The sequence below is a fragment of the Tachysurus fulvidraco genome, chromosome 5 (assembly GCF_022655615.1).
Source record: "Tachysurus fulvidraco isolate hzauxx_2018 chromosome 5, HZAU_PFXX_2.0, whole genome shotgun sequence".
NCBI lineage: Eukaryota > Metazoa > Chordata > Actinopteri > Siluriformes > Bagridae > Tachysurus > Tachysurus fulvidraco.
In genome coordinates this window covers 10,507,763-10,535,681 of record NC_062522.1, presented here as the reverse complement: position 1 = coordinate 10,535,681, position 27,919 = coordinate 10,507,763, and the positions used below count along the sequence as shown (strand labels likewise).

Below are 27,919 nucleotides of genomic sequence, written 5' to 3'. Positions count from 1 at the left end.
ACTGTTTTTTGTGAAGTTAAGGTATAAATGGATGACTGAAAAAAGAAAAAGCCCAACTTTGGCCACAGCTACTTGAGTGTTTTCAGACAGATTTTCCCAGACTTCCACAGATGTGTCTGACTGAACGCTGGACATTAAAAACACATTACAAGACAAGCATTTGGGAAGCTTAAAACATTACAATATTGATGCTTTGATTTTAGCTATCATCAATCATCAATTCTGCAGCAGCCATTTTTTTAATTTCTTAGAGTAATCATGCATAATTACATAGCTCTATAATGTTTCTCCAGCATCCCAGTAAAAACATATATGTAAGTCTGGATATAAAAATATTTCTGTCCATTTGACTGTGAAATGGTGGACCGTGTCCAAATGACTATGATGCCATGGAGCTTAGCTTCAAAGAGAAAACTCCGGAAATCCTCAAAAATCTGGTAAAATCATCCTAAATAATGAGCAGATGGTTAAAACACTCTGAATGCTGGCAGAGACAGTGGCAAAGGGCCCAGGAAAGGGTCTGCGCTCACTAGGCCAGTTTTTGCACTGACAAATAAATGGCTCCATATATGCACTTTCTTTTTATACTCCTTTTAAAGTCCATTTTTTTTTCTCCTCTCAGAGATATCTCTTTGTGGGATTTGGGGTGGTTTAATGAACCCAGTTGCCATGACAACCTTATTCCTAGCTTTTTTCCTGAGCCATGAAACTGAATCTAGTTTTTTTTTCTTCCCCTTTTCCCCCCCCTCACCATTTCAACATCAATGCAGCAAGACAAGCTTTGAGGGCTAAGCCGATTCCCAGCTGAAACCATTTTCTATTTCGGTCTGCACTAAACACTGAGCTTGCAGCTTGGTTTGACACTGCTGGGAGTGTGTACAACTGCACCAACCCTAACTGTGAAGTGAGAGTGATTACACCTCTCTGAATGAGCAACTACATTCCCAAAGCTGCAATCATAGTAAGTGCAAAACAGGTGAAAACACCATTAATGTGAAACATCTGTGTTTTTCATCTGTGCTCATCTTCCCACAGCCGTGGAGTTTGCAGGTCTCGGCTGGACTTTTTGGATGATAATTGAACCTTGTCTTTGTTCAGATGTAAGTTCACTTCTTTTACCCGCAGTTTCCTAAAAATACTGTTAGCTCCTAAATATTTCTGTGTACAGATGACTGACGGCTCTGTATCCAGAATGTGAAAAGAATTTTAGCTGTAGGCAGTTTGTTAATGAAATCAATAAATCCTCACTGTCACACAGTTATTATATTTACGTACAATGTGATTTGGGTGTAAGATACTGTCCATTTTATGACTAAATTATTATTTTTTTTTTTATTTCCAAAATTCATTTTTTAAATGTTCACCCTTTATAGGTGTAGGATTTATATTCTACACTTTAGGCATTGATGCTTTTAATATCCAGTCTGCTTTATTTAAGAGCCAAAGCATTGTAATAATTATTACTTCACCATTATTTTATCATATACTTGAGGTGTTTTTTTTTTCATTTAATACTGTCTTTCAGAAGCTACATAAAATATTTAGAGGTTTCCCAGATGTTTTTTCACTGATCATCCTGTTCAAAAGTTTGCATCGCCCAGATCTTAATGTATCGTGTATAGTTGTCTTCTTGTGCATCAGAAAGTGTTTGCAAGAGATGATCTAAAAAATCACCTAGCCTCTTTTGGAAAGGAGACAAATATGTAGGTGATACTGAAAAAGCAAAGAATGTGCAGGACCGGGAGGCTTTTTCTGAAGAGCAATGGGCAGTTAAACTGCTCAGGACAAACAAGGGACTCATAAACAGAACACAAAACATAAAAACAGTCACTGATTATCCAGTAAATTATTATTGTGTCTTGTGAATTAAATGTCAACTCCTGCTTATAAATAGCTTATTCAAAGACTTCATCAGGAAGGAATTGGTGTTAAGTCTATAATAAACTGATGCTGACATTGGTTTCTCAGGTGCTTTTGGTTGTACGATTCCACTCGACTACAAACTGTTGTAGAAATAACATTATTGACATTGACATTTTTTCCTGTTCATGAGGATGAAGTTGCCTTCTGAGTCTGGTTCCTCTCAAGGTTTCTTCCTCATATCATCTCAGGGAGTTTTTCTTTTCCATCGTCACCTCCAGCTTGTTCATTAGGGATAAATGTTAGAGATAAATTTAATTTTAAACTTTACAATTTGTATTCTGTTTCTTTGCTTCTGAAAAGCTGCTTTGAGACAATGTCAATTTGTATCCCTCTTATTCTATAAAAATTCCAAAGTCTATGTAAACGTATAACCTGTGCTGCAAAATTATAGAAAATATTATAAGCAAAAAAAATACTCTATGCAACTTATGACAAAGTTTCAGCTGTACTGGATGCAACTAATTAAGTACAAAACTAAGCAACTACTACAGTGATAGTAAAACCAGAAAACAACATGTTTATGCCACTTAACCTGGACTGTGTTCTTGATAACTGCATTTTAATTATTATGCAGCTGTAAAAAAAAAACAAAAACGTTTCCTAACGTTTCCTGGCTAACGTTACCCATATATTGTCTGCTAAATCACCTGCCAAAGCTAACAAGCTGTGAATGCATAAAAACTGAATGTATCATATGATTTTTTTCAGTCTATCATAATTTCTTTGTACTGAGTATTTTGTAGTCTTTTGTATTCTTCATGTGGTTTGATTTGTTTGATGGGCAATTGTCCTTCTTTGTCAGTATTAAAACTATAAATACTGCAGTTAGGCTAAATACCTTATGCTAATTTCCCAGCACTATAGGGTTCACATCTGTACACAGTCCTTCATGAATAGCCTAGTGGTACTTTTGGACAGTTGTTTTGGAACTTATTCTTCATGTTTGTTCAGATTTTCCTCAGGAACATATATTATTAAAGCTTAAGGGGACAATAAATTCAGGTTAACTCCAACATCATTGTAAGTTATTATCTACTAAAAAATGCTTTTCTGTCTGAGCCTGTCCAGCCATGCCAATAATTTAAGGTTAACTCATATACCAGCCCTATATAAAGTACTGTACATATACAGCTAACTGTGCTTTTACTCTGGGCTTTCTGCCATGAGGAAAGATGGAAAAAACAGTAAAGCTGGACAAAAGACCTTGTGTCTAACTGCATGTTGTTTTGTATACAGAGTGATGGGTCATCTCTGCTTTTTCCATATAGAGCTTGTAACAGTCATTGTGAATCATTATTCTCATGCGTGGTGTGTACTTTTTAACAAATACACACAAGCGGTATGTTCAAAAAGAGTAAAAAGGTTTGGATTCAGCGTAGGTGTAGCATTTATGTGTGAAATAATCCTACTGAACTAGTGGTAAAAAGATCAATAATTTTCATTTCTGTGTTAATGCTTGACAGTAACAGTACATGACTAATCCTTCACTAACACTTATTACTTAGCTAATTACTGAGTTAATGAATTAACTCACATGAGTTTCATGAGCTCATGAGCAAATGATGACCACCTTAAATACGTTAGTACATGTTTAGTAGTTAATGTGGCGGTGGTGGCTCAAGTTGATCGGAGGATCAAGGTTCAAGCATCAGCACTGCCAAGCTGCCGCTCTTGGGCCCTTGAGCAAGGCCCTTAACCCTCACTGCTACAGTTTTGCTGTATAATGGCTGACTCTGTGCTTTGACCCCAAACTCTAAAGCCGGGATATGTGAAGAAAGAATTTCACTGAGCTTTAATGTATATGTGACAAAATAACAGCTTCTATTAATTAAATTAATTGACATGTAGGCATAAACTAAATAAAACATTTTAATTAAAGCTGCATTATTTTAAATAGTTTATTTAATTTGCCATATACAGCTGTGTACACAAACATCACTGAAAGGTGCCGGATTATGTTCATAATTTACACTGATCCACGTTGAAAGCTTTGGGTCGCTCGGCCCCGGGGCTCTGCTCCTTTACCCACAAAGATGAAATGAATACAGTAACATTTATTCATTTAGCAGACACTATTATCTATTCACATTAAAAACCAGTGCTCTATTTAATTATTTTACAGCGTTTTAGTCTTAAGTAGAGCGTTTTGTGTTAATTAACATACAAACATTATCTCACAAACATGTACTAACACATACTTCAGGTGGTTGTTATTCAGGCACGAGTTCTCTCGTCATAGTGAAGGTTAGCTCTTCATTAGTTTGTGATTATTACATGCCTTAACTCATCATTAGCTCATAGGGTTTAGCTTTTCCATTGTATCAATTCAGGAGTTAGTGCATGATGATTCTTGTATTGTTATTGTAAAGCTTTACCATTTTAGTTTTTAAAGCATTATTTTCAGTCTTTGAGTAGTGGAATGTAACCAGTGATCACTTCTGTGAAACGTGTTTGTCATTTCTGAGACCCAGTGGCAGAGCCAGTAAAGTGTTCTGGGAGAAAGTGTACACTAACCGTGACAGTTGTTCAAGACATTCCTGTATAATATAATAAACTAAAGTAAAAAGAATAAAATGCAAATAAAATAAAAAATTGTTGTTGGTGTTTCGGCTGTTACCAGTTCTGAGTCGCCACAGCAGGTCATTCGGTCCACATAACACAGAAATTTGTACGTCGCTTTTTTTTACACATTTGGTAAGGGGGTCTGCCAAATGCTGTAAATGTATTAGGCACGGGTTTTACGCCAGATGCCTTCCTGACACAACCCTCCCATTTTATCTAGCCTTGGGACTAGCATTGAGGGTTAGCTCTTGGTCGGCTGGGTTAGATCCCTGCCGGGAATCGAACCCGGGCTACAGCAGTGAGATCGCAGGATTCTGCCGCTGGAACACCAGGAGACTGAAAATAAATTAATAAAGTAAAAGTACAATTTGTTATTGGGTATCAAACGAAGGCATTACTGACTCACAATTTGTTAAAAAAAAAAAAAAAAAAAGCTTCACGCTTCCCATTTTAGAAAAGTGTTGGTGCCTTTGGTATTTATTTGCAGTAAGTCAAGCGTTTGTGAGTTCACTTTCATCACCATTTAAACAAACATGGGTTATCTTGATCTTTCCACTCAAAGACTTTATTGTATAAAAATGTATTAATAAGTATAATCTAAAAAAGTTCTGTTTTAGTGAGTAAAATGTTAATTTACTATCAGATGACAGCATCGACCCATCCATCCATCCATCCATCCATCCATCTATCCATTCATCAATCTTTTTTCAGTGTTGTGGTGAACCGGAGCTTATCCCATGAACATTGTGTATGAGATATGGACACAACCTGAATGGGATTCCAGTTTAATGCAACGCTCCATTCACACACCCTTTCACACATAGGCACATTTTATAGCATAGCCAATCAACCTACATGCATGGTTTTGGGGTGGTGGTGGTGGTGGGAAACCGGAGAACCCGGAGAAAACCCACACAGACACTGGGACTGCAGACTGCGGTTCACTAAGGAGGAAATGAGGTTAGGTTAAAATTTTTCTCAAAGGTTCTTGTTTGTCTTAATTTAGTTTGGGGTGCTGTGGATAGAGGATAGTTATATAAAGAACAGGGTAAAGACATTCAGATGATAGAAATGGCCCATGATGAGGCCTGGGCCCCTTCTTTTATCCTCAGGCAGGGATTGTCTGAGTGGAAGCAGGTTGAGAGAGAGAGCGAGAGAGAGCGAGAGAGAAACAAGCCGAAAGCTTGCAGATAAGGAGAGATAGAGGAAAGGCAGACAAGAGGTACAGGCAAAGGTTTGAAAAGACAAGATGGGGGTAGGGGTGGACATACCATTTTACCCCAGAACCTCCAAAGCATATGGAACACATTAAAGTGCATTATTCTGTTCTTCCTCTCTCTGAGGGCTTTAGAGATGGATGGCTTGCTCCCCCTCCATGGCCAGAGAAATTGTGAGCTTAGAGACTCCTATCTTTCTGCATCTTTAATCCTTAAGCTCAGTGACTCATATCTTTCTGCATCTCTGAGTCTTTCATGGTTTTATCTGTCTCTGTGAGTGAGACGATATAAGAACACTAACATACAGTTCACGGCTGAGTTCAGCTTTTTATCTGTCTACAGTTACTGTCCTACGTATCAAAAATGAGTTACTTTGGTCTTAAGGCATTCTGTAGATCTTTGAATAAACTTTTTTTTTTTTTGCTTTCACTCCAGCTAGCATTTTACAATTCCAGCTCACACTGCCAAAAGAGAGAGAGAGGAAAAAAAGAAAAGACAGGAGGTCATGTGACATTCTGACCCAGACTCTGCTTTCTTTCTTTCTTTCTTTCTTTCTTTCTTTCTTTCTTTCTTTCTTTCTTTCTTACTTTCTGCTTAAATAGAATTTTTACTATGTAAAATTAAAGAAAAGATTTACTTCCAGGTATTATTTTGCTAATAATGCTTGCAAACTGCTTTTGATAGAGTGCAAGCACAGCTTTATCATCTGCTTAATGCAGAGAAGACCAAAGTAATGGTCTTTTCAAACTCAAGGACAAAAGCATTAGACCTGAATATTGTTACTGACCAGGGAAAAACAAGTGAGGTAGTTTCATCTTATAAATATTTTTTAATTGATGAGCACCTTTCTTTTGAGCTTCATGTACAGAAACTAGTAAAAAAGTTGAAATTGAATCTAGGTTTTTTTTTCTTTAGGAACAAATCTTGTTTTACTTTTTCTGCTAGAAAAAGGCTAGTTGATGCCACATTTCTCTCTATTATTGATTATGGTGATCTGTTGTATATGAATGCCCCATCAAAGTGTCTTCAGATGTTGGATGCTGTGTTTCATGGAGCTTTAAGGTTTATTTCAAATTGCAGACCTCTCACGCATCATTGTACACTTTACTCCAAAGTGAATTTGCCTTCTCTGTCAAATCGCCGGCTTACTCACCTTTATATATCTGCTGCCAGGCTATATATCCGAATTTCTTTCTTTTGTACAGAGTACTTATGGTTTACGGTCCCAGAAAATTATTTCATTAAATGTTCCTCAAGCTAGGACAGAGTTGTTTAAAAAGGCTTTTAGGTTTTTTGCACTTTCAACTTGGAATGAACTACAGAAATCACTAAAGCTACAGTGTCTAATTTCCTTAAATGATTTTAAACATTATGTTAAATCTATGGAACATGAGTCCATTCACACTTGCAAATGTTTTAATTAATGACACTTTTATTTAACTTGAACTGCACTCGAGTTGTCTTTTGTCTTTTTGTTTGTTTTGTGATTGTGTGATTTAATTTGTTCTGCTATTTTGGCCAGGTCTCTCTTGAAAAAGAGATTCTATATCTCAATGAGACTAATCGGGTTAAATTAAGGTTAAATAAAAAATAAAAATAAATAAATCTGAATCACAGTGCTGAAAGTCTAAAAGAAACGTGTGGAGAAGCAGCGTAGTGTTTTCACTGCTCAAACTCATAGGTGGGTCGATAATAACCGAAGACAACTGATGGAAAGATGTGCAAGAGTAGACAAATCCTAATAATTTCCTCTCAATAAGTCTGCAGTATAGAGATATATTTGTTATTACGTCTCACAATGTAATGTTATTGATGTACATGATATTATTTTCATCATCATTTAATATACAGTCAACAGGTTTGTCAGAAATGTCTGATGTCAACAGTTTTTCCACCCAAAAGGCTTATTTAATAAAAAATAGAATAATCTTTACAACTTATATCCAATATAAGAAGTCAATCAGTGTAGCAAAGCTGTGACTGCATGTTTTAACACAGAAAAACAATTTTCTTAAAAAAGAAAAAGGTCATAAATAAACTGACAAACTGTGCATAATAGGGAGGCACATGCTTTCTTCTATGAACCAAAAGTGATCCCCATCTCCACCTACAGTCCCAGACAATCCTAGCTGCAACACATTGTCTGTACACAATTGGAAGAACTGCAACTACATATCATGTTTCAGCCAATACATCTACAAAATAGATGTTCTTTATAAAGATAGATTGACTGTGGAGGTGCTGTTCTCGGGACACATAGCTTAGTCCTTGGGGATTCGTTAAATATTGCGTTCACGGCACTTATTTGAGGTTCTGAAGACGAGAATATAGGTGCAACCCGAAGCATCGAAGTGGATATTTTGCAGCATTATAGTAGCTGACAAAACGTGGAATTATATGGATTATTGCCTGGATGTTATGTGCAGCACTAACGGTGCTCATAATAAATGATTTGGGTTTGTGTCTCCTTGAATGTAAATTTTATGTTGTAAGAATTACAGTTATTAGTAGCTCTTAGTATTAACATGTTATGTAAAATGATGTTAACATATAATGTAAAAAAAAAAGAATGTTTTCATGTCAGTTAAAAAAAATGTTTAGGTTTTTAGATTCTTTAAGAGAAATCTTTTGAAATGTTACCTTGTTTTCTTGGCTCTGAATCTCTACTGTAAATATTTTATAACGTGACAAGTTTCCATGAAACAGTTTTGGTGTTAATAAATTAAATCCCAAGAAACCACAGCAGTATATTGTAATTATCTCTCTTATAACTACACACTTAACGAAATTATTTATAGGAATTACACTGCAGTGCTTACACAGTAAGTATTTTGGCTAAACAGTGTTAAGGTCAGTAAAGAGTCAGATTCGGTTACTCAGTTGTTTGTTGTAAAACTCAGTAGTTAATATGAGAGTAAATGTGAATGTCGGAGGCCAAAGTGGAAAATGATTGACTATTTGAAAAACTGAGAAGGTTTTTTGTTCCTATTCTCTCTTTAGGTCAAGGGCATCAAACCCAGACAGTGCCCTCTTTTATCCGGAGGTCAAACACTGGCGAGCTCTAACAACAGTTCCAATGGCCTGACAACTGAGGGTTTTGTCTTGTTCTTGGGTGTGTATATGTGTGGGTGGGGGTGTACCTGCTTACTTATCCCGTTTCTCCTTTCAGCTTTTCATCTCGACACAAAGCCCAGTCAATCGTCACGCTCCTTTTGATTATCCATGTCTCTGTTATGAATATGGGATCACTGTCTCCACAAGGACAATAAAGTGGATTTTAGATTTACGTGACTGGGGACACATACGGGACGATTCGTGCTGTTTGTCATTACAGTCAACAGAATTTAGAGATTAAGAGATTTAGAGATTAATCAGTGTTTGTATAGTTTCTGTCTCAGACACTCCACCCTTGGCTCATAGAGCATCTGAACTCTTTTGTATGTTTACAATGCCACTCCAACAGCCTCTTCCTGTAAAAAGTAGGCTCATGTTCATGTTGAGTGATGAAAAGTACCGTACTCTACAGCCTGCAAGTCTAGATTTCATGTAGTAACGTTACAAAAGTCATTTATTTTCTTTGGGTGTCTCATATGCTTAGTGAAGAGAAGGTTGTGAGTTCAAATCACAGGTCTACCAGAGAGTTAGGCTTCTTCTGGACTTGTCTCAAAGCACCCAGCCTCAACTGACTCTTTATAAACAGCATGTAAAAAAAACCTACTACCTCAACTGTCTCTTTTAAATAGCACGCAGCATTTCTTAAACCTTTCGGCATGAAAATGCAAATAATTACAGATATGTACCTTATTCATAACAGTTAAGTCATCCTCTATTCATACCAACATTTCATCAGTCACATGCTGTGTTTTTCTCTTTAATATTTTGCCTGTTTAATTTTTCCACTGCGCATCTGATTCCACTTCATATCATTTGCTGCTTTACTTTGCACAGCTACAGTATTTCCACTTTATCTAATTTTACTTCTCATTTTCATTTTTTGTTTTATTCTATTTCATTTTACTGTATTCTGTTTACTTTTTTTTAATCCCTCTTTGGATTCTCTATCTGATTATATTTCTTAAAAAACATACAGTCGTAAAATGTTTGCTGCATGTCGTATGACTGTGTATTCGAATTTGATTCGATTTGATTTGCTGTTGCGTCTCTTTAACTGCATGTACATCTGCTTTGGATTATGCCCATTTGTAAGCTGAATTAATACATACAGGCAAAATAATGAAAACAACGTGTCTTTGCCGGATTAAGTCTACTTTTTGCATTACACTGCAATCAAGACAATCACATTTTTTAGGGGATGGAGTTAAGGGTTAGTCCGTATTGCTTAAGTCATTTTATAAATATGTATGAAACAACAGGCTAATTTGTATCAGACTCAAGAATATAACATGATAATTACTGAATGTGGAAACCTGGTACAAATAGTTAAATTCTACATACAAACAGCAGTAACGAGCAGGTTGCCAGATCTGAGACAAATCACACAAACAAAACTAATCCAATAGAGCCTGTTCATTTTACACAAACGTATCATACCACAACTTTCTCACACACACACACACACACACACACACACACACACACACACACACACACACACACACACACACACAGATATACAGATATATAGGAAATTGAGCATTGCAAATCCACCTGAATTCATATCTCTAGGAAATGGGAGGAATGCAGAGAACCCTGAGGAAACCCTGAACTGGGAAGAACACGTGAAACTTCACACAAATGCCTGATGCAGATCACTGTTACTCTTAGCGTCCTGAACTGGATTATTGTCAGTAGCTTGTCAGTTCCTTGCCAGACCACCAGAGGGGGTCTGACAGGTATTTTTTCATTGCCCACCTTTTGTTTCCATATGGGCTGTGCCACGCCATTTATTATTCTGTTTTCCTGCCATCTCACCTGTTTCTTGTTTACCTTGATGTACGGTCTTGTTGTCCTTGTGATCATGAGTCATTGTTGTTGTGCATGAGCCATGAAAGCGTAATACGCAGCTTGTCATATTACCAAGAGACCAAAAAAAACTCCTCGTTAAACGTTTATAAATGATATGCCCTGTAGCGGAACTACTCTCAGTGCTGCTGTTACAGAACATTAATCAACACCACAAATCACCAAAAACTAATCAGTTGTGAGAATTGAGCATCCGTGTAATTCAAATTTTTTTTACTTGTATTCTTTAAGGTTCCATAAAGAATTTTTGAGTAACTCTTATAGACTTGCAGTAAGCCTACAGGACCCAGACTCTTGTCAATTCGTGATCCTGTCCTCAGCTCAGATTTGAGCTTCTCTCTGAGGAAAACTGCTGTCATCAGTGCAGAGGTTTCAGCCTCAACTACGCATGTACAATTTCTACTACCAAAATAAAAAAGAAATACAACAAGGGCCACACAAATCATACGAGAAAAAAAAAAAGGACTGGCATGTCAACAGTCTACATGCTTGTGCCATTTCAGACATGTAGTAAATTTATCAGAAGTGTTTGATGTTGTAGGATGTGGAAGGTCGGGTACAATAACACAGCTCAGGTCTGAATGAGCAAAAGAAAAATAATAAGGGGCATTGAGACTGAAATGCAGGGAGTGAAAAACAAGGAGTATCATGCAGAACATGAAAGGCACAAATCATGTCAGTTGGTGATTAAGAGTCAGTCAGTCAGCAAGCAGCATCTGCTTCCTCTTGCGCCAATTACCCATCTCCCTTTCAGAGCCATGACCTTACATGGGATTTGGGAGTTATGGGTCTCTCTCTCTCTCTCTCTCTCTCTCTCTCTCTCTCTCTCTCTCTCTCTCTCTCTCTCTCTCTCTTTCTCTCCTTTCTTATGTCTACTTCACAGCCATAGATCATAGATGTACACACTGTAAATGGGACTAAACCAAAGCTTATTAAAGAGAATGCACTGATGTGGCTTGCAGATGCATCATTTATTTTTTTTTAAGTTTGATCTATATTGTATCTCACCTGGGGGAGTGCTGCACTGGTGTTGCAGACTTCAAAAAGCTCACAAAGGGACGGGGCACAGACACAACCATGCTGTGAGTAGGATTAATGAAGATCAGGATTTATTTCCTTTAACAAACACAGAATAAGGACAAGTTAGTATACACAGCACAGTTAAATACACAGAATTTCTCATTCCCCTATAAGCACCCACCATGCTTATGCTGAAGAAATCACGCATAAGATTTGTACAAAAACAATATACTATGTATAACATTCTCATCGATCATCTGTTTGTTGTTAATAAATATTCAAATCAAACATGAATAATCAAATTCCTGAATGACAGAACAAACCAACACAGTATATTATTTACTTGTTTGTACGTGTTCAATGCATACGAATTTGCATCTGTATCAACATACCACATTGAAGTAAAACTTAGAAACATACATTTAACAAACACAGAATAGGGACAAATTAGTATACACAGGAACACTACGATATTTCTCGTTACCTGCTCGAGCACCCAGGTGTGGAATAAAAGGGAAAAAAATAGTATTTTATAAGAATTATAAGTGATATTTCAGTCAAGGTCCACTAAATAAATGCATACTTCAAATGCTACAAGCCTATATAACAATTGTTTGTAATAATTTGACAGAAACTTCATATAAAGTGAAGTATTCATGCAATGGGGGAGGCACGTGGAGAACATGCCCCCGAGGGACGTGGAGAACATGCAAACTCCACACACAAGGCGGAGGCGGGAATCGAACCCCCAGCCCTGGAGGTGTGAGGCAAACGTGCTAACCACTAAGCCACCATGCCCCATTATATAAACAATACATTTTAAACAAGTTTTGTGGAAGTTTTGTGGAACTAATTTAATAACATATCGCCTCACACCTCCAGGGTCGGGGTTCGATTCCCGCCTCGGCCTTGTGTGTGCGGAGTTTGCATGTTCTCCCCGTGCCTCGGGGTTTCCTCCGGGTACTCCGGTTTCCTCCCCCGGTCCAAAGTCATGCATGGTAGGTTGATTGGCATCTCTGGAAAATTGTCCGTAGTGTGTGAGTGAATGAGTGTGTGTGTGCCCTGTGATGGGTTGGCACTACGTCCAGAGTGTATCCTGCCTTGATGCCTGATGACGCCTGAGATAGGCACAGGCTCCCCGTGACCCGAGGTATAAGTGGTAGAAAATGAGTGAGTGAGAGAATTACTTTGTTACACTAGCAAAATAATTTGAATGTCACTTAAGGTCCATACTGCACCTGGACACTTTAAGGACAATCTTTAAAAACATACACATTTATGTATTTGTATATTTATGTATATGCATATACATTATTTTTCTACTTATATTTTCATATTTTATATCAGGGGCGATTCTAGGGTCAGAGCTTTAGGTATGCTGAGCACCCAGTGAGCCCCACTGCCACCACTCACCCTCTTTTCACACAAAATATGTCTATTGAAAAATAACTTTATCATTTTAACATTGATTCAACTAACTCCAAAATCCAGATTTTTCTTCTTTTTTTTGGAGACCTTTTCAGAACACCAGCTTAATTGTGAGAGTTCACACAGACACACACAAGCCCCCTGTATCAAACACAAAACCTTCTTCACTCAGCTGCTTTTCCTGACCGTTAACTCCATGTGCCTCCTTTTGTATCAACAGTCATCAGATTGGTTAGATTAGATTCAACTTTAGTGAAAGTGAAGTGACATACGGCTAAGTATGGTGACCCATACTCAGAATTCGTTCTCTGCATTTTGACCCATCCAAAGTGCGCGCACACACACAGCAGTGAACACACACACACCATGAACACACACCCGGAGCAGTGGGCAGCCATTTATGCTGCGGCGCCCGGGGAGCAGTTGGGGGGTTCGGTGCCTTGCTCAAGGGCACCTCAGTCGTGGCCGGCCCGAGACTCGAACCCACAACCTTAGGATTACGAGTCGGACTCTGTAACCATTAAGTCACGACTTGCCCCCAATGACTTTGTCAATTATACTTGGACAACAAAATGTAATTCATCTTCTGTAAATTATTTACAAGTGGCCATCTATCAAATTAGCGATAAACTTTACCAACAGAGACACACGTACGCAGTTTATTTGTTGTCTTTGTTACACGCTCTAGCAACAGACAGAACCGCTTGCGTCTTGCGGAAGAACATTGTAACCGGTGCTACTTCTCTCCGTTAATGACTATGGACGAGTCACCCAGGTCCTGTGCTACTCCACAGTGGCGGCGACTCGCTGGATTAAAATAGTCCGAAAATGTTTTCATTTTCATCCTTATCACATACATTTTCAACCACAAACTACGGAGTATGTTTTGGATGTTGTTTAACCTTGTAAAAGACGAACAAAAGTTTTAGAATAACATTTCTTACTCCAAGTTTTAGGGGTGCTGAGCTCCTTTTTAGGGGTGCCTAAAAAGGGGCTAGCCTCGCCCATGTTTTATATATTTTTTATATAGTTTATACTTTTTTATTTATCTATCTCCTTTTGGTTTTGGTTTATTTTTTTTTATCCTAAATTGCATTCCTTTTTTATGCTTATATACCGGACAGATGCGAAAAGCTAAAAAATAAACTTTGATTTGACTTATTGTAGACTGTATGAAACCATGCTGGTATCTTTTCATAGAAGATAGATTACTTTTAAGAAGGATCAACAATGATTCAGTTTAGAGTTTAGTGCTAGTAAATATGATCTCAGTTGTATTATATGAGAATTGTGTTGCTCCACTGATCTGGGAACACTGGGTGTGAGATGGGAATGCACGCTGCATGGGACACTAGTCTATCACACAGTAATGTTCACACACACACACACACACACACACACACACACACACACACACACACACACACACACACACACACACACACAGGGGAAATTAAGCATTGCAAATCCACCTGAGTAAACCCCGACCTGAGAAGAAGATGTAAAACTTCACACAAGTTAAACATCACACCAGGGGACTTTACAGAAATAGCAATTATAGATACTTATTGATAACATTATTCTTGAAACATATAACATGATGCTATTTTAGAAAGTTTTATATAACAAAGCAGCAGGTTTAATGTTGATCTAGGGTTACTCTAAAACTTTATCACAGGGATGATGTCTTCAATACAACCCTGATTACATTTAAAAAGTTTAAATGTTGGATGCCGCAGGATTGTTAGTTCAATTTTGATTTCAATTCAAATTAAATCTCAAAGTTTTTTTGAAGCATGTTGAAGACGCTCACATCGTCAACACTATTCTATGTGATGTTGTTAATAGTAGTTGTTTCAGGTGTCACACCACCAGGTAAAAGATTATGCACCCCATTCGCAGATGTTCTGAAGCATCCATGCCCATGTTAGAGCGAGTAAAATAAAGTCTGTCTCATACGAATCTCCAGACAATTCGGTAATTCAGAGTAACAGTTGGAAAGCAAGTCTCAGTAAATAACTATCAATAAATAGCAAGCTCCATAAAGTAATTTTCAAGGTAATTACATGAACAGGCACAAAAAGAAACACCTTTGTTAAGGCAGATCGGGTCAGTTTCCTCGCTCTGCATTCCAGCCTGGCTGGTTATTTCTGCGCCTGTTCCAGATAAGCAATGCTGGAAACCGGAGAGCAGAACTGATCAAAAACATTCCCAACATCAAACTCCTCTCCTTCTCTCCTCTGTGCCAGGATTGTGTTCATATGTGTGTGCATTTAATCATCTCTCCACATGTGCAACATTACTCTTCTATTACCTTGGCGCGAATATGCAGGACTCGTGTTCATTCCTTTAAAGCAGTATTTAAGAACATAAAGGATTTTTGTTTATTAAAGGACAAGGACAAGCTTTACAAGATACTTTTGAAGTGAGAGTTAATGAAGAGCAATATAATCTGAATTCAGCAGCACACACACACACACACACACACACACACACACACACACACACACACACACACACACACGAAGACCTGCAAAATTAGCATGCAGCTAATTAATGCTATATTCCATTTATATAATCTATACCCAAGATAATAATAATAATAATCCTATAATTATTATATATAATAACAGGGCTCTCAAGTTTGGAAGACAGACAAGTGTGACATCTCAAACCCCCCAATAAACAAACAAACAAACAAATAATAATAAAAAAAAACAATAATGGGGGAGTTGTTTTTGGTACCGATCACTGATCGCAATTTAACCAAGTACAAAGTATTTGTTTAATTTCCATTTATTAATTTGTGCGTGTGTGTGTGTGTGTGCGAGAGAGAGAGAGAAAGATATATATTATGACTGGTGTTTGTTGCCTTTTTGTACTCCTTTATCATTTGTAATGTTGCTTCCATTTAAAACAGTTCAGCTCAAGCCCAGCAATTTTTAGTGTCATGATTGAGGACAATGTCCCGTCCAGAGACAAGTTGTTTCGTGTTGAGGTTTTGTTCAAATCGACCATCGAAAATACCCTCTCTAATGAATGTTTTTTTTTCCATTGGTTGTTGTGTTAAATCTTACCCAGATAGAGCTATTTTCTGATTGGCTGTTGTGTAGCCTCTTTTTTGATTGGCTGTTAAGTATCAGGCTCGACTAAGAACTGAGACGCGCTTGATTAGAGACAGCGGTGCGGACTGATACATTTTGGGCGCTGCGGCTTATTAAATATATGACAAATAGTCAAAAAGTTTTTCTGCGTGAGAAATACGATGTGTGGCGGGAGAGCGTGACAAAAGACCAAAATGCGTGACTGTCACTCTCAATGCGTGACACTTGAAAGCCCTGTAATAATCTTAACCTGAGAAACCATCTATCTATCCATCCATCTTTTTTACTGCTTATCCTTTACAGGGTTGCAGGGAACATGAAGCCTATCCAAGGGGACAAGGCAGGGGACACTATGAATGGGGTGCCAAATCATCACAGGGCACAATCGCACACACACTACAGACAACTTAAAGCTTTCAGTCAACTTACCATTCATGTCTTTGGACTGGCAGAGGAAACCAGAGTACCCAGAGGAAACCCCCAAATCACAGGGAGAACATACAAACTCCAAATATCTCTACAAACTCAAAATTGACTGAGCTGCTTGTGCATCCCACTTGGTTCCCCTCAAGACACACAAACAGCAGTAACAAGTTTGCAGGTTGCCAGATCTGAGACAAATTACTCAAACACCACCAATTCAATAAAGACATTTTGTATTCCTACCTTGCACACAATGTTCTCCAGATCTATTGTGTATCCAAAACAGACTAAAGCAGTTGATAAACATGAGTAAGCACGAATATTATTAACCTATTTGAATTCCATATGCATGAATCTAGTTAATTGAATCCATTTTAATAACGACAGATCACATGAAATAATCTATTTCGACTTTAACTGCCTTCCAAAATATTTCCATTTTACAACATAGTACTAAAAAAATCCAAAATTCAATACTTGGCAAACCTTACAGGATCTGCATTAAATTCAATATTGTATTTATATATTTAATAATTGTATTTTATATATATATATATATATATATATATATATATATATATATATATATATATATATATATATATATATATATATATAAACTTTTTTTTACTGTTGTTTACTGTTTTACAGTATTTGACCACAAGAGGCCACTAAAGTTAATTTATTAAATTAACACTTATAGTTGATCTATGGCGCCCTCTTGTGGTGAACTGAAATTGAAGGCATGACAAAAACAATTCCTTGCTAAACAGCATCCGATACACTGTTTTACATTCATAACTATTTGCACAACTAAATTAATTAATGTCACCGTGCCACCTTTGTTTGTTAATTCTTAGAAGAAATTTGTAAAATAATACCAGGTTCTTGGCACTATATGTAGCATATTAATTACTGATTTTCTTGATTTATTCTCAAGTCCAAAGTAATCAAATATCCTCAATATGACAAAAAACAGTCGTTTAATAGTAATTTTGCCATACAAACTATTTGTGCAAAATTCTTTTCTCACAATGACAAAAAATAGAATCAAGGCCACTCAAGTTGACATATAAAGACTGTAAACGTTTAGCAAGTATTTACTGTGTCCTTAATGAAGCCACAAAAAAAAAATATTCACAGTCTTCATGAATAAGTGGTTTTTGAATTGCCGTACAAACGATTATGGTTAAAAATGAAACAGCTGTATAAAACCTCTGATATTCCTGGAGGCAAATGTTTGAAGACACTTAGAAAGAACAGATATGCGATTTGTCCATATGTTACAAACATGAGCTCATACCATAATCAAGATCACTAAGAATCTCAATAGGGTTAGAGGTACAAGAATATTGCAATATTATTGTTACAAACGGTGTACAAAAATAATCCATCGATTCAAAAATAAACTATTAATTCAAATATCAGTTATTACATGCATAGCAAGGTGATGTTCAGTCATAATATGCTATAACACATTATGACAAAGGCAAAAAGTCAGTTCCCAAGAAGACGTAGCCTTTACACTGTACCCTGAATGACAGACTGAACCCTGGTGCACTTCTGAATTTTGATAGTTGCATAGCAACTAACTAAAATAAACATAAGAAATAGATAGTGACTAGAAAGTACAGCGAAACCCTTTGATGTAACGGTGAAGCTCCCAGTCCAGTCTAGACGAGTAGACACACAAAGGAAATAAGAATGTGATAATACTAGCTGGCAGATACAAGTTTTATCAATAATATGAAGGAAAAAAAAGAAGAGAGAAAAAACAATCACTTCATTTCTACAATAAGAATCTCATAGTCTCTGTGAACCTTGTACATATACTCTATAACCATGTTTCATAAAACAGATACATTATGATGTAGTTGAATTTTGCTTTTTGGCTGACAATGTTGGCTGTTGAATTCTCAGATCTGATTGGTCAGAAGAATGACAGTTATAGTTTCTACTGCAGAAATATTACATATATTAATGCACTCGTTCTAATAATCCTTATGGTGTCTAGCAAGGACTTACATGGCATCGTTGGTACGGTAAAATGTTCTGATCCGAGATGATGAATTAGTATTTTGGAAGGAGTCTCAAGTGTCAAAGCTTTGTTACAATCAGAACTAAAGCTGTTCTGTTCGAGGTATAAGGTTTCCATCAAAGGAAAGTCTTCATGACAGGGCATTTTGTGGTTTCTGGTTAAAGATACAATTTGCTTTTACTGTATCTTCAAGAAAGGGAAAGATAGAGAAGTTGGTGAGAGAACAAGGATTTATAGTTGCTATAATTTATAACAAGGCTCTAGATTGTTTTTACAAAGGGGTTCATAATATGAAATGTAACTACAACCATATAAAATGTCATTCTTTAATAAAACAGAAAATATCTTTTCTAGACTTTCTCTATAATGCACAATGCAAAGGCAAAAAACCTAGTTTTATCTGAGTTTGCATAGAATGACAGATTAAGCTAGAAATGCAAAGCACCAATGGACCTCTTTAGGTAGACTTAGAGTATAGTGGCCAATGGTTACACAGGCAGATAGAGATAATTAGCCAGCCAATTATATACATAGACAGAGGACATGGCTATTCAGTTCAGTAGATGGCTCATATGACCAATGACCAGAGCCTAGTGGGCAAGCCAGAACACAGAAAAGTTGAAACCATGGCAGGTCACTTTAAAGAATTAACAGTCCAGCTCAGTTTAAGTATACTGCTCTGGAGCAGTGGTGAATTAAAGGTTATGGATCTGGAATTTTGTGATTTTGGTTAGTACTTGTAAACTGCCACTGATCCAAGCCCCTAACCTTCATTTGTTCAACTCTAAGGCACTTTGGATAACAGGGTCTGCCAAAAATTGGAATTATAATGAGCCAACAACACTATAATTAATTCTATGATAAATTAATTAATTCTGATTACTGAAATATTTACAAAGAACCGTGAAATCTCAAAGTTGATCATTAAGCTAATGTAAAACACCTTTTGCAATAAAATTGATCTGATTTTTCTCATCAAACATGGCATAAAAGTAGTTGAAAGCAAATGTTTGCAGTCACTGTTGTTTAGGAATAGTAGCAGAAGCTTGACACAGTTACAGATATCTGTCTTAGTCGGCCATAGATTGGTCAAGCTGGAAGAATCAGAAAAGAGGAGATACGATAAATATAATATCTTTGTCTTCATTTTGGCCTTAGGCTACACAGATGTTTGCACTCACCAGAAATCTGAAAGTTTTTAGCCTATGCAACGCACATGTATAATGTCATTGACTGAATTTACTAGAATTTGTTAAGCTACCTGTAAAGGCAACGTAAGACTGAAATAAAAACAAGACAACAACTGATCGCCAAAGTAATTTGAAATGAAATCTGGTAGAACAAACTTCAATAATCAGTACACCTGATCACAGTTAGCTACAATTACCAAAGCTACACCAAAATTGTGAGACTGATGAGTTTGATTGAGAAAAGAGAATGTGAAATGCTGATGTGAGCTCAAGACACAGTCCATTCAAAATGGCTTTGAGGCAGGCGTTAGTGAAAAAGACATGATTTCATGTCCGTTGTATTTCAGAGCTGTGGTCAGTATGAGGATTACTTTATAGCAAGGAATCCTCAATGCAGCTAAAAAAGAACATAAGGAAATCAAAGGGTCCCAAATTCTTGTTCAGATGTCATTTCCTTTAACCTTTTCTAGCATTTTTCATATAAAAACATAGAAAATAAATCTTTTACATTTCATTCCGGCTAGTTGGTATTTACAGAGTGAAAGGAAAAACATTAAAACATCAATAATTCTTATCATTTACAAAAAAAGGAAAAAAATTATTCACAAGTCAGCGGTGATGACTGAGTCGCTGTACATGAGTCTGTTGGAATCGGCTAACAGAGACGCCTGAGCCGGGTCCATCGTTAGCCCTTTTTGTGCCATGTGTCCAAACATGGACACTGCGCCACCCTGCATGGCCACAGGAGCAAGAGTGATACAGTTTGAAAGCAGTGGTGTGTTTGCATCCTGGTTCGAGCCTGTGGAGGGCACACTAGTAACATGGCCCGTACTGGTGGAGCCACTGGCACTGCTGGGGGAGCGACTCTTAGGGGGAGGACCGTGCTGGAGCACTCGTGTGGGTGCCTGCGTTGAAGCAAAGTGAGCAGCTGGAAAAGCAGTGTAGCCTGGCGGGATGGCGTATCCATTCACAGAGATGAAACGTTGATTCTGTTGAATTGGTGCTGCCACAAAACCTGCAATCTGACCTGCTGGTATCCCCTGAGGAGCTCCGTAGATGTATCCTGCATAGCGTGGGCTGCTGAGGTTGCTGACAGGGCTGGCACTGAGTGAGGTGGTCTGAGTAGTGGCATTTCCTCCAGATGGTGTGCTGGAGCTAGCATGTGATGACAAGCCCTCCCAAGCACGCAGTCTAGCATGGATGTCCTTAAACCTGGGTCTCCGTGCAGGTCCCTCCTGCCAGCACTCGTTCATTAGCGTGTAGACACGTGGTGGGCAGTCATCCGGGCAAGGCAGGAGTTGCCTCTTGCGCACCATCTCTATCACTTCCTGGTTGCTGAATCCGTAGTAGGGTTGAAGGCCGAAGCTAAAGATCTCCCATAGAACGACTCCAAAAGCCCAGATGTCGGAATCTGTGGTGAACTTTCCGTACGCGATGGCTTCTGGAGGCATCCAGCGGATGGGAAGCATCATTTTGGGCTGCACCCGATAGTAATCGGAAGCGTAGATATCCCTTGACAGTCCCAGGTCTGAAATTTTAACATGAAGTTGTTCTCCTACAAGTATGTTCCTTGCTGCCAGGTCCTTGTGAACAAAAAAGTGGCTTGCCAGGTACTCCATGCCAGCTGCTACCTGCATTGCAACATGCAGGAAGTCTCCATGGTCCAGGCTGGACTTAACTGTGCCGTCCTCATCACTACTGCAGCCGACATCAGAGTGTGGCGAGCGCATGACCAGGAACTCGTGGAGATCTCCGAGTGGCAGGAACTCAAAGAGCATGCACACAGGCTGCTCCTGTGTCACCACACCCAGGAGACACACAATGCTGGGGTGGTGGAGCTCAGCTAAGACAGAAGCCTCTTGCTGGAATTCATTCCATTGCTGTGGGCTGGAGTAGTCCTTCAGAGTCTTAATAGCCACAAGCTGAGCATGCTCCATACCTGGCAGGTACAGGTGACCTTTATAGATTTTACCAAACGTGCACTCACCCAGCTCCTCCATAAAACGTACAGCTGATAGAGGTAGCTCTTTGGCTTTAGTCTAGAGGAGGAGAGAGAAGAAGAAGAGTTAATGGTTAAATATAGATCACTGCCAATGCATGCTGACTTTATATATACTGTACACAATCAACACAGTGTCATAACATTAAATGTACCTCACACATCTGGTCACACATTGCTACTTTGAAATACTACTGAAAAGTTTCTTAATATACTGTAATTAGAGAATATAATATAGCATTGTACTTATTTATTCATTAAGGAACCTCCACCATGCTTCACAGCTGGGTATAACTTGGTAAATCAACATTACCTTAAACACAATCTATTGAACAACAGCATGAATAAAAATGATTGTATTTTCATATAAACGTTATTGGTCGTGTGCAGTTGTTTGTTTTTTTGTCACGTGTCTTCCCCGCCCTTGTCTCATCCTCACCGCCTCTTCACCCCTGTTCCTCATGTGTTCATTGTCCTGTCTATTTAACCGTGCCGCATTGCCTATGGCAGCGCGGAATCCTTGTCTTCTGTTGTCGTCATCTTGTCTAATCGGTGTCCTAGTTTCTGTACCTGTTTTGTGTTTTTTATTTATTAAAACCAGTTAATTTTTATGCTATCCTGCAGTTGGGTCTGTTTTTTACCCCACGTCACTGACAGTTATCAATAAATGGATTTGTGATTTCTGATTTAGGCAAGTCTTTTTTATTCTACGAAGTGAGCCATCAGTCCAATTGTATACCATTTTTTCTTGTTTCTTTACTATCTTAACCTCTTGAGACCCGAATGTCCTCATATGAGGACATAACATTTTCTCACAGCTTCATTGTCTATATATATTTATTGTACCAACCTTATATGAGGATTGTTAGGAATAATTCTTTTGTGAAGCTGCTTCCTTGAAAACAATGATTAAATTTATAGTTATCAGCTAATAATTAAGAGAAACAGTCAGTAGAAATTGTAATGTACACAACAGTAGCATACGGGTCTCAGGAGGTTAAATGTATTGCTTTAATAATATAAAAGAACCTTTAAAAGAACTCTTTGACCATAAAGCCTAATCAATAAAATAGGAAAAGTTCAGAATGTCTTTTTTTTTCAAGTCTAAAAGGTTTGTAATGAAATGACTTCTCTCTTTGCTTTGATGATTCTTTCTGAAGCCTGGATGAGTTTACCCTTTGACCTCTGATGGTGACCTTCTGACCTGCTCTGTGGACTTTAAGAGACTAAAGGGTGTGCTAAATTATTTGAACAGACGTCAAACCTCAAAGTGTTCCATCTGCAAGCATTATTTTATAGCGGTTGTAAACAGTCTGTTGACAGATTAATGTTCATTTATGATTATGGAAAAGGATTTATGCTAGTTTTTGTTACTATGCTCAATAACTCATGGACATGGCATCAGTCCTTCAACTAAAAAAGTAGAATGGGTTTGAAATACAGTGTGATTTACTGCCATCTTCTTTCACACCTACAACCAAGACCAGTGCTGTGTTACACATGTAGTATGTTCTAGTATAATTTACTAACTAGAGCTATGTATGGTATCATCTACATTCATGCACAGAAATATATTATTATAGAATTTACAGCAGTGCTATTGAATCATTATATTCTCACTGTTCATCCATTCATTCATTTTCTACCGCTTTTTCTGAACTTCTCGGGTCACGGGGAGCCTGTGCCTATCTCAGGCGTCTTCGGGCATCAAGGCAGGATACACCCTGGACGGAGTGCCAACCCATCGCAGGGCACACACACACTCTCATTCACTCACGCAATCACACACTACGGACAATTTTCCAGAGATGCCAATCAACCTACCATGCATGTCTTTGGACCGGGGGAGGAAACCGGAGTACCCGGAGGAAACCCCCGAGGCACGGGGAGAACAAGCAAACTCCTCACACATAATGTGGAGGCGGGAATCGAACCCCCAACCCTGGAGGTGTGAGGCGAACGTGCTAACCATTAAGCCTCCGTGCGCCCCCTCACTGTTCATATGTTAAATAATGTTCTATAACAACAGCATTTTCTTTATTTATTTTCTGATAATAGTGCCAGATACAAGAGAAATCACAGGTTTATATTAATTATCACCATCTAATATGGTATTATTTCTTTTGAAACTTTCTTTGCTGGTAGATAAAAAAGAAAAACTTATAATTATAACGTACAATATGTGTTTACATTCTCTCTACGTAAAGGTTTATTTGAACTTTAGGCATATTTTAACAAGAATTTGACTTACAAGAGAGTCAAAAGAATCTTTTTTTTTACTGGAGTTGAACACAACTGATAGCTTTATTTCATGGCCCTACCGCATTAAACATTGTATTGTTGTATAAAAGGACTGAAACATTTCAGGGTAAATAACCTTTGAACTGGCTACATGTTGTTCTGCATCCCACTAACCTGTCATTGATTATTGCCCTAAAACTGTACCTCATCATGTTTAATTCCTACTTCCTACTGTACCATATTATGCATAGATAAATATCAGTAGACATACTGATTGTCAGTTAAGGAGACAGTTGATGAAGACTTCAGTGGACTTCAGGGGTCATAAAATATAAAATTCTACCTAGAAAGCAGACACCGGGAATAAAACTATACCAGCTGGTTTATGTTAGGACCAGGTCTCTCTGTGGCAACTCCATCCCATCCCTGATCATCTCATATTAAATATTAGTCATGTGTTCAATGTCCTCTGAACTTTGACTTGCAGCTGGGTCTGTATTAAGTACACTCACTACAATACATCTGGGACTTGTTATGTTTCATATAGCAGAGACTGAAGCAGAGTGTTCATGGAAGAAATTTGTGCTCTAGACACAATTGAAAGGTTGAGTGTGTTTATGGATTTGGGTCAAGAGCTTGTAAAGCAATTCTAAAACTTTATTTCCCCAGTGCGCACTTATGATTCAAAAGCTCCCTTTACTCTTTTGTACTATGGAGATCTGAACACTTGGATACGTCTGATGTGTGGCTCCAGACACTATATTGTCCATTGGGCACAGGGCCCTTTTTTTTTTACGTTATTAGATATTAACATATCGATTTAATATTTATTCTTTAAAAGAAGTAATCATTTGTTGTGGCAAAAAGTCTAGACTATACACAAGATGGTGGACATGACCGTGAAAGAGGTGAAAAAATGCTTCCAGCGCCCTTTAGTGGCGAGGATCTTCCATTTACTTCCAATTGCTTGTGTCCTCATTTTACCTCAGGTAGATTAAATGCCACAGTTTCAGGTTAACTGAACTAAAATTAGCAATAAGAAAACTTGCAAAACAAAGTGAAAATATATAATATTATAATAATATGACAATATAAATTCAATATTATGATAAATTACCTTTGAATATTAAATAGCGCTTTGCGATGTACTTTTAAAGGCGCAATAGAAAATAAAGGTTATTATTATTATTATTATTATTATTATTATTATTATTATTATTATATTACCTCACCATACACTTAAGAGAATGTGAATAACGTGATAGTCTTTTAAAACATTATACTAGCAGTTACAAACTCAGAAAATCTTTAAAACTGTAAATTATAAAAGACACCCTCATTTCAGTGGTAAATAACGTAATGTAATATAAACATACTTAAAAAAAAAAAAAGACAAAACCTCTACAATTTTTACACTATTATTTTGAAGGCAGTAATGTTATGGTATATATTGTACACTATAGAAATGTTTAGAAGAAAAGTATCATGCCAGTTAATTATATTTGAAAAGAAGCTAGTCCTGTTTGTTCAAAATCTTAATATTAGTTCTTGACTTGAGTCAAGAGTCAAATTCAACTTGAGTTCCTTCTCTTGAGAAAAATTGAGAAAAACCTTATAGTACAGCAACCTCTCGCTCTCTATCTCTCTCTCTCTCGCTCTATCTTTCTCATACACACACATTTTCAAATGCATTTTCAATTTGTTATAACAGTTTATAAAAATAAACTATGTACTACATAGTATTTATGAATACACCGATGAGCTATCATAGATGTCTATGAGATAACTGAGTTTGCTGCCATGTTTCAGTGTTTTTCTCACCTTGGGCTTATATGCAGGCAGCATGGACATCTCAACGTTCTGGCCACGTACAGGTTTGGGCTGGCGCTGGATGGGTGGACGCGAGGCTTTCTGGTTATTCCGGCACACACAGATGAAAAAGAAAAGCAAGGCGATGGCTAAAGGGATAGCAACACTGGGGACCAGGATGTAGAGAATCTCTATACTGCTGCCACCGCGCTTCTCCGGGTCTGAGTATCACAAAAAACATTCAATCATCTAGATGGATTACATGCTACTGGAAAATCATTTTAGAAATGTACAACTAGTTAAAGCACAAAAGTCATTTGAGCACATTCAGTCATTTATAATCAACATGGTAAAGACTCACTGAGTTACTTTTACTTTACTCTGTATACAGTATATGTGATCTGTGTATTTCTCATCATTAATCAAAGCTCAAATTCTATTCTTCGTTTACTAATTATTTAAGATGTATGCAATGTAAAACCAAGACAGAGCTTTTCATTATTCATTCATTCATTTTCTACCGCTTATCCGAACTCTGTTCGTCATTGGGCATCAAGGCAGGATACACCCTGGACGGAGTGCCAACCCATTGCAGGGCACACACACACTCTCATTCACTCACACACTACGGACAATTTTCCAGAGATGCCAATCAACCTACCATGCATTTCTTTGGACCGGGGGAGGAAACCGGAGTACCCGGAGGAAACCCCTGAGGCACGGGGAGAGAATGCAAACTCTACACACACAAGGCGGAGGCGGAAATAGCACCCCCAATCCTGGAGGTGTGAGGCAAACGTGCTAACCACTAAGCCTCTGTGCCCCCATGATTCATACATATATTTTTAAATATGCAACTATAGATTTATTCTTTCTTATTGACTTGTAAAAGTCTAAAATACTTAAGGTAGAAATAAAGTTTGAATTTCTGGTACTTTTCAATTTTAATTTAAAATGCAAAAAACACAGAAGAATCGCAATATAAGTACATTATGTAAGTCTTTTTCTGTTGCATATTTTAGTTTGTTTAGTTTTAGTCTGTTGCAAAGTTTTATATTCACATTTATAAAAAACATTATACAAGTTATTAAATATTTTTTATAAATTAGTTTTTTTTGCTGTTATTATAACAGGCAGGTCATTCTGTTTTAATTGGTGCTTTTTGAATGCGTAGCACTATTTTCTTTATCATCCCTATTACTTTCAGAACACAGGATTGCATATTACTGGATTATTAATGGTGCCTTTATAGTAGTGAGCGCATCACTAGAGTATAAGCAGTGTTATGAATGCAGTGAGTGTGATCACTGTTCCTCACCACATGCAGGGATGTCACACATCTCCATGAGAACGCTCTCGTCCAGAGTGAAGCACCAGGGTGCCTCCTGCTTGTTTCCTGGGTTACGACAGTATGAGTGGCCGCCATTTAGCTCTGGATAGCGCACAGGGAGGTAAGTGTGGCTGTGTGGATACTGCGAGTTCCACGGCTGGCACTGACGGCCTGACCTCGTCACGCTTGCTGTGCCCCGATAATCCGACCCGCTGCTGTTGAAGCACTTGTGATCTGTGGCAGAAAAGTTAACTTAACAATCAACTCAACGATCAACTTAACTTATAAACTTAAGGGCTGAAAAACCATGCTTACGTTTGTTGATGGACTCGCCCATAGGGATGCCAATCCTCATGCAGTTGGCAGCTTCGGGGCTGTCTGAAACGGCAAGGTCCTCACAGTTGGGCAGTTTGAGTCGTTTAAGGATGATGGGGTTGGAGCGGGCGATGATGTACTCTGTCTTACACAGGTCGTTCTCCAAGATCTCACACTCATCTTTGCACAGGTCTCTTGGTTTATCAATGCCAGAGCTCCGGTCACATGTGGGGAAGGCAAAGTGGCAGAGCGATGGGATGGCAAACTGAGAGCAACGATCTGATAGGTGGTTGGATGTGCCAATCATGGTGAAGGCAGCTGCAGAAAATTGGGGAAA

General features: G+C 37.8%; 1 protein-coding gene and 1 long non-coding RNA gene across 5 annotated transcripts in view; one reads left to right on the top strand and one right to left on the bottom strand.

The window, feature by feature from the left end:
- The first annotated feature begins 768 nt into the window (after positions 1–768).
- On the top strand, positions 769–12,620 carry LOC113642770. The gene is made up of 3 exons (XR_003440650.2): positions 769–961; positions 1,036–1,100; positions 8,703–12,620. It is a non-coding gene; the product is annotated as an uncharacterized LOC113642770 (long non-coding RNA).
- Positions 12,621–17,626: 5,006 nt separating this feature from the next.
- The window catches only part of ror1 (receptor tyrosine kinase-like orphan receptor 1), a 121,752-nt gene continuing 111,459 nt past the window's right edge, over positions 17,627–27,919 (bottom strand). For all 4 annotated transcript variants that reach the window (XM_027147317.2, XM_027147318.2, XM_047814310.1 and 1 more), the window contains 4 exons: positions 27,583–27,900; positions 27,256–27,501; positions 25,950–26,158; positions 17,627–21,927 (listed from right to left, as the gene is read on the bottom strand). In XM_027147317.2, the coding sequence (XP_027003118.1) occupies positions 20,491–21,927; positions 25,950–26,158; positions 27,256–27,501; positions 27,583–27,900 (2,210 nt within the window). In that variant the 3' untranslated portion in view covers positions 17,627–20,490. The remainder of the gene's footprint in view (positions 21,928–25,949; positions 26,159–27,255; positions 27,502–27,582; positions 27,901–27,919) is intronic.